This window comes from Phalaenopsis equestris, unplaced genomic scaffold, assembly GCF_001263595.1.
Source record: "Phalaenopsis equestris unplaced genomic scaffold, ASM126359v1 Scaffold200668, whole genome shotgun sequence".
NCBI classification, from domain to species: Eukaryota; Viridiplantae; Streptophyta; class Magnoliopsida; order Asparagales; family Orchidaceae; genus Phalaenopsis; species Phalaenopsis equestris.
The window spans coordinates 188,389-196,677 of record NW_018220479.1 but is presented as its reverse complement, the minus strand read 5'-3'; the positions used below and the strand labels follow the sequence as shown (position 1 = coordinate 196,677).

At 31.8% G+C, this 8,289-nt stretch overlaps 1 protein-coding gene across 3 annotated transcripts in view; it reads left to right on the top strand.

Moving 5' to 3' along the window:
- Positions 1–7,748, top strand: part of LOC110035911 (uncharacterized protein HI_0077) — a 34,391-nt gene extending 26,643 nt beyond the window's left edge. Inside the window, exons 4-8 of one of the 3 annotated variants that reach the window (XM_020740244.1) lie at positions 6,126–6,309; positions 6,392–6,473; positions 6,749–6,800; positions 6,869–6,976; positions 7,689–7,748. In XM_020740244.1, the coding sequence (XP_020595903.1) occupies positions 6,126–6,309; positions 6,392–6,473; positions 6,749–6,800; positions 6,869–6,928 (378 nt within the window). In that variant the 3' untranslated portion in view covers positions 6,929–6,976; positions 7,689–7,748. Of the gene's footprint in view, positions 1–6,125; positions 6,310–6,391; positions 6,474–6,748; positions 6,801–6,868; positions 7,077–7,688 lie in introns of those variants that run through there. The other 2 variants (XM_020740242.1, XM_020740241.1) reach the window with 2 other exon arrangements.
- The last annotated feature ends 541 nt before the right edge of the window (positions 7,749–8,289 follow it).

Sequence of the window (8,289 nt, the reverse complement as noted above, 5' to 3'; positions counted from 1 at the left end):
TTGTTGACGAACGCCGTGGCTAGGTTGGGAGGATACCGGCTCTCACTTCGGAGCTCCCACGTTCCCCTCGCCTGAGGGCTTACATCTCCGCTTCAGAATTCAAACAATAGGACCGAGTTGGGAATTTTAGTCTGTCACCCTAAAATCTCCAATTCTACGCCCATCAAAGTATATTTTCCTATTTATTTGCATTCAACTCCCATGAACTTAACCATCCATGAAATCTGAATGTGGTTCTATTTTGTTGAGAATTACACAACCCTCGGGTCTTAATGCAATTACAACGAATTTTAACACTACAACATGCCTTTATTGTAATGTAAATAAAGTGCAAGTAAAAAACATCACATTGATAATTAAATCCGCCTTTTACATGCATCACAAAATCCTAAACATGAATTCTACTCATTACAAAAGAAAAGTAAAATGAAAAAAACGACATAATCTTCTCATACCATTATTTCCAAACAAAAATAGAGTAAGAGAAGCCCATCACAAAACACGAAAAAAACACAACGGAAACTTCATTTAACCAAAGCGAATCCACTAGATAAGTGTTTACAAAAACCAAAAGATAATGAAGAATACAATACTTAGCTTTTTCCCTTTGAAAGAAAGAAGAAAATCTCTCCCACAGAGTCTCCCACCTATCCATGCAATGCTAGAACATCTCCTTACAAATTCTCTCAAAATCTCCTCTCCAATCTCTCCAAAAGGGTAGAAATCTACATTTCTACTCCTATTCTAAAATTCCTAAACTTTCTCCACACTCTTCCTAACATTCCTCTCACACATATATCTCTCTTTTTCTAAAAATTCGTTTTTTTAAAGTGTAGGGACGAAGTTTGAAGAGTTGCCACAAGCACACTTCCAAAAAGCGTCCAAATACATTGAATTTCAGCCCATAACCGCCAAAAGTCAGTCCATAGTCGTCCCGGGCGCTGTCGGCGAGCTTTTCTGTCGTTTTTCGGTCTTCTCGGGTAAATCTCGCTGTCGGCGCCGTTTTGGCGCCGTCGGCGGGCCTGCGCAGCCTCCCCGTTTCGCTCCGTTTGGCTCCGTTTCGCCCCATTTCAATTGCGTTGCGTTCCTAACAGATAGCCCTACAAAATAAACATGAAAACAACCTTCCTTTAAAATGTAATCTCATTCAAAAATATGCAAGAAGTGTAAAAGAGATTAAGCATCCAAAGACTTATCGCAAGGTGACCGGGCAAAATATCATTTCTTGCTCGTTTTTGCTCCAAATTGCACCGTTTTTGCATCTTTTTGCTCCAATGACCATAATTCATCATATCTGCAACAAAACATCAAAAATACCCTTCTTTAAAGTGTAGTATCATCAAAATCAGTATAAAATAGGTATGAAAATCTCAGCATATTTTTCTTTGGTCAATATACAATATGCATACCCACTAAAATGTATTTCAGATGTAAGTTTTGTATTCATATTTGCGGTAGAACATTAAACAAGATGAAACAACATCTCACTAGCATACATAAGGGCACAACCATGCACTAAACCCCTGCAGAAGTTCTAGAGAAATGCAAGAAAACATTAGAGGAAGTTGCAAAAATCAAAGCACAACATGATAATGTATTAAGTGACATTAGAAGTAGTGTAATAAATATTTTTAAAGGTCAAAATGTCATTAATTCATCACTAGTGGACTCCTCTCAGAGGACACCTAGAGAATCTCCACAACATAAGCTAGCAATTCTATTCTAAATTCCAATTGGAAAAAAAATGATGAAAGAAAAGAAGCATGTAAGGCACCTGGTGGATTTTTCTACATAGTCGGGTTGACATTTAATGTTGCCAATGCTCTATATTATATGTCTATGTTTAAAGTAGTTGTTAACTTTGGACTTGGTTTTACTCCACCTACAATGCATGAATTAAGAACTTAGATACTCAAAGATGAAGTTGTTACACTCAATAATATGTTAAGCATAAGAAATCATGAAGTAAATATAGCTGCTCGATTATGTCATATAGTTGGAGAAATGAAAAATTAGAGTTTTGATTAATTTTTTTTATTAACATTTCAGTTGAGACTTTTTTCTTAAATCTATAGTTGCTTCTAATACTATAAAGTGTGGCGAGCTATTATTCACTTATTTGAATGACGTGATTGAGGAAATAGGAGAAAAAAAAAATGTTGTGCAAATTACAATAGATAGTGAGTCAAATTATGTGAATGCGAGTACAAATGCAATGAAAAAAAGACAACATATTTATTTTGGACGCTTTATACCTAATGGTAGAAGATATTGGAAATCTGAAAAGTTATGAAAACACACTTGAAAAGGCAAAACAAGTTCTTAAATTCATTTATGAGCACACCTGAGTTCTTGGCTTCATGAGATCTTTTACAAAGAAGAGTGAACTCGTTCGTCCAACCTTTACACTATTTTCTACTGAATATTTGACCCTTCAAAGCATTTACAAATTGAACCAACCACTTTAGGTAATGTTCTCTTCATAAGCTTGTTGTTCCAGTCAATGAGCGAAGAAGATAGAATGTATAAAATCTCGTGTTGTTAATTAATTCTATCCATATTTTGGGGTCATCTTGCTTCCTGTATCAAAACTTTTGCACCGCTTGTAAATATTCTAAGGGAGATTGACTTAAAAGAAAGGCTAGCCATGGGTTATATTTATAAGTTAATGGAATTAGTAAAAGAAAAAATTACTTTCAATTGCGGGCATAATGAAAAATTAGTATGAACTTATTTGGAGGAAAATTGATGCAGGATGAAAAGAATGTTAGATTATGAAGATATCCTTAAAGCTGGTATTCAACTAGACCTGTATGATAACTTTATAAGAGACTTTGGGAGTATATTTGCTATGGACTCAAAATAGTTAAGCTCTCCTGCTGATTGGTGGATGAGATTTGGTGGGAAAACAACTGAGTTAACGAATTTTGCCATTCGAGTTCTTAGTCTCACCTGCAATTCATTAGGCTGTGAAAGAAATTTGAGCACTTTGAATTTGTAATAATTTTTTATCTCTTAAAATTATTATTATTTGCTTTCATATTCAACTTCTAAAAATAATTTTTATATTAGATTCATATTAAGGAGAGGAACATGTTGGAGCACAAGAGGTTGAATTCTCCGGTAAATATAAGACATAATAGATTGAGGGAGAGAAGTATAAGAAGAAAATAAGATTTTATTCCAATTTTGATAAATGATAGACTTTGATAATGAGTGGATTGTCAAGAAGGAAAATCAAGTGCATCGAAAGGAACCTTCTTGGGTGAATGAAGGAGAACAAGTATTTGATGTTGATGTAATCAGAAATGTGCCCATAACTAATTCAAATGAAGAAAAAAAAAGAAATGATATTTTTATTACATATTCCCATAGAAAAAGGAAGTTGAACGAAAGAACAAGTATGTTTTATATTTACATTTAATTTTCCCTTACATATTTATGCATTATTATAGAGAAATATCCTAAATATTTATGAATGTCATTTTGTTTGTTTTTATAATTTATGCAACAATGATAAAGTGAAATAAATTGTATTGTGAATGCACTTGAGATTGAGCATGATGATGACTTTACTGAAGTGGGCAATGAATGCAGAAAATATCAAGGACCTAGTTCTGATTTGAACACAACTATTGGTGCAGAAGAAGATTTTGAGGATGAACTTGACGAATAACAACATTCAAGGATTGAGATCAATTAAGCACAAGTTCATTTTTTAGCTCAAACATGTTTACTTATTTTTTTATGTTTCTAATTTTTGTGGTGAATTTATTATGCTAATATTTTGAAGATTTTAATCCTAGAATACTTGTTTTGAAATTGAATGAGTATAAGTTCTTTTAATGTTTTTAATAATTTTTTTATTAAGCACAACTAGTTTATCCTCTGATCTCTTAATATTTATATTTATTATATTTCCTTATACTGTGTGGCTTACACCCATCGTTTTGGGGTTGACGCCTTGCCCCGTAACAACAAAAATGCCCTGCCCAATGCTCACACCTTTCATAACATTGTACAAGACAAATACTTGGAATTTGATGCCTCTACCACAAGTTAAGAGTGCAATTGGTTGTCTTTGGGTGTGAAAGATCAAAATTTTGTTATATTAGTCGATTGAGAAAAATATAGAACACTATTGTTTGCTAATGGGTTCTTGCAACAATATAGCGTGGATTATGAGGAGACTATTGGATCTATTGCAAAAAAGAATACTCTTCATATTTTTATTACAACTGCATAAATTAATCGATGACATTTATTTTAGATGGATACAATATATAACCTTCTTTAATGGTGATCTTTATGAAGCTGCGTGCATGATTTCCCTTCCAAGTGTGTCTTATAGCCTTGAGGAAGTTTGCAAGCTTAACAAAAATATTACATATCTCCCTTAACTTTCACCCTTTGCATTGATATTGCACTCTAAGTACACTTTTATTGGTTGTATTTTGCTGTTTATATGTTAATAATATATTATTGTGGGTGATACTATTGATGGGATTGCAGTTTTGAAATCTAAATTAGCTTCGTATTTTGAATGATAGCTTTGAACTTTCTACATTATTTCCTAAATATTGACATAGCTCTTTTTCTAAAGGCCAACTTTTTCCATAGCTTAAAGATGTAGTTGATATTATTGAGCGTACTCATCTTGCTGATGCTAAACTTGTTGATATTATTTTGTAATTGAAATCTTGATATTCTTCATTAATTGGAAAACCTGGCTGGCTTCATTTTATAAATACTTTTATTAGTAGCTTGGTTTTTCTCATCATTATATGACCGAATATTGCCTTTGTTGTTCACATTATTGGTCAATTTGTTTCTTTTACTGCCACTATTCATTGGACTATTTTTTTGCGATAATCCTTTGTTTCCATAAAATCTTATTTAGATTTGGATGCCTATGTTGATGTAGAATAAGTCAATGGTCTGGCAGATCGTAAACTTATGATTAGTTTTTGCATATTTGTTGGAAGATTAAGAGTGTTGTTTCTCGATTTTTAACCAAAGCCTAGTATTTTGCTAGAACATCTATAACCATTGAGACAATTTAATCGTGATGGTTGCTTGTGGATGTGGGTCTCTCTCTTTCTCATCTCACTCTAATGTATTATCAAAATAGAAGTGCCCCTCGAGATGAATAAGCATTTCAAGATTGATTATATTTTCACTCGTCATTACCTTTAGCATGACACTATTTCTTGTTTGTAAATTGTAGATTTAATATGAAGTCACATCGGCTTCCACATTTCCTTTTTGTAGGTAAACCTTTTATGCTTATCGCCGATGTATTATGAGTTTGTGATGATGCTAGTTTTATTATAATTGAAAATCTTATCATATTAATATTATCAAATATTGAGTTATTACTTCTAAAGATGTTACTATGTCAATATCATATTAATTTTTATCACATGTTTAACACTCATGGAAGACATTTATAATATTTATTATTATAATATACCTCATTCTTGAAGTCGTTCTTATTTGTCATATTCTTTATATCTCTTTTTTTCTTGTTCGTATATGGGATCATTTACATACATAACTGATTCTTATGCATTTACATATCTAACACCTAAACATTCATGCTTACATGCATACTACTAAATCTTTAACATCACATCAAAAATACCACTATCATTATTTTTTTATTCGTGAAATACACTATTTCATGCATGGGTCAATGACACCAAGGTGTTAGTGTAAATATGAAAATTTGGGTGTAGATTTTGTAAATGCATAAGAATTGTGTGGTATGCATAGAAATTTTTCTCACACACATACATATTTCTTTTGCTATATATGGACACATTTATGTTAATACATTCCTCAGTTTGAGTCATTTCTTCTGAAAACATAGGATGACCTTATTGAGGTTTAGGTGATTTGTCATGACACAAGTTCTACTAGCTCTACACAAACTATAAGATGGTAAATATTATCAGTAATTCAGATACAGCTGCTCATTTAATATGAGGATAATAATAATAATAATAATAATAATAATAATAATAATAATAATAATAATAATAATAATAATAATAATAATAATAATAAAATATCTGCTTTTTATTTTTTTCCATGATTTAAATAATGAATTTATCTTCCTTCAGGAAGCTAGAGGTCTTGATGCTGGGCCTAGACTAGTTCAGAAGCTGATTGGATTTGGAGATCACAGGACATCAAATATTGTAGCAAAGATAGCCGAGGAAGAAGTTGCTCACGTCGCTGTTGGTGTGTTCTGGTTCACCCTGCTCTGTCAAAAGATGGGCAGATCCCCATGTGATACTTTCAAAGGTAAGAAATACCATCCTTGCTATTTATTTATTTATGCTGCATTGAATTACTCTGTTTCTGATTGTTCATGCCTATGCTTTAGATTTGTTGAAGGTGCATGGTGTTGAATTGAAAGGCCCCTTCAACTATGCAGCTCGTGATAAAGCTGGGATGCCACGTGATTGGTTATTTTCTTACACAATTTTTTTCCCTTTTTTTTTTAAAGACATTTATATACACATCACATAATTCTTATGTATTTACATGCATACCACCAAAATCTTTATTATTGCATAAAAAAACACCATTATTATTAACTTTTTAAAGTGAATCACACAGATTTAAGACATCAAAGTGTTATATATATAAATATTATATATTATATATATGAATATATAAGAAATATATGGTATGTATGTAAATTTTTTAATTCATAAGGTAATTTCTGTACTTAAATTAGGTATGATGATAATTCGCTACTTCATGATGGAGCCAAGGAAAGACTTTCAGAGGTATTCTTTTATTGCCAAAATCGAGATTATGTACTGTAATGAATATGAAGCCTATATATTTTTGGCAGGTCCATGTCAGGCTTGCAGCCATTATTGCCATGGAGCAAGAGAACTCAAAACTTGGATAGGCATTTGCTTTGGGAGATCCATGCAGAACATATGCAGAAATCTCTCGTGTATTTCCTACTATCTTTGTTTTATATCATATTCTAAATAGTTATAAATTTGTTGTCTAATGTCAATAAAGAGTAGGGCTGTCAAAATGGCTCGTTGTTCGCGAACAACTCGTGTTCGGCTCGTTCGCTAAGTTAACGAGCCGAACACGAATAACACGAAAAATATTTGTTCGCTCGTGTTCGGCTAGTTTTGGCTCGAAATACTACTAATCAATTATATATATACCTTCGATGAGTAGTATTTTTTAAAATTTTAATTGACTACAAGGCTACAAAAATTTATAATCAATTAAAACTATTAATGAAGAAAATAGAATAACAATTATTAAATTAGATTCAAATGATGTTTTAAATCTTGCCCCAATCTTTAACATTTTATGGCTACGTGATTAGGGTTGTCAAAATGATTCTTTGTTCGTGAACGGCTCGTGTTCGGCCCGCTAAGCAAACGAGCCGAACACTAACATACTTTTTGAGCCCGAAATATAACGTGTTCGGCTCGTTTACACCCCTAATAAAGAGGACTTTTATCTTATTTTTTATATCAAAAGTCAAATATTCAAATATTTTTTTATATTAAAAGTATTTTTTTGCTTAATTTCTATTTTGAATGATTTAGATTTAATTCATTTATTATGTATCAAAGTTATACTTAATGTTGGCATTCAAGGAAAGCCTTTTTGCTGGAAATAATTAGCCTATGCTTGTGTAGGTCTCTTTATTGTTTTCTCCTTAAACAAATGATGAGGGTTGTTGGGCTGCACTTTCTTCCTTTTTCTTTTTTTGCTTTCTCCCTACGTGACTGATTTTTTCTGTATTTTTTAATTTAGAAGACTTGTATATAACATTTAATTCTTATCTGTTTACATTTCCAATCCCTAAACTTCAACTTCTACATAAACATCATAAAAAATGTGTATCTCACTTTTTTAAATGTTAAATTAGTGATATATTTGATGAGATATGTAGGTGCTATAAATGTAAAGAAAAGGAAAGAAAAAAGGTTGTTTGATATAGAAATGCATAAGAATTGAGGGATATGTATGCAAATGATCATTTAGTTTCTTCTTTAATGATTATCACTTGATCTAATGATGTGATAAATGATTATGTATTTTTAATCTCTTATGACTTTGGTGGTTGTTAAACCTTCTACTCTAAGTCATTAGATTTTGTTTGATGGTAGAGCCATCCTATTATGAATTATGGGAGGACTATAGTATCGAAGGAACTGATTTTATTCGCATGAGCAATCGCATAAAAGTAGCACGCCTATAAAATTTGGAGCACAAAAAATTGTTAAATTCTTTGAA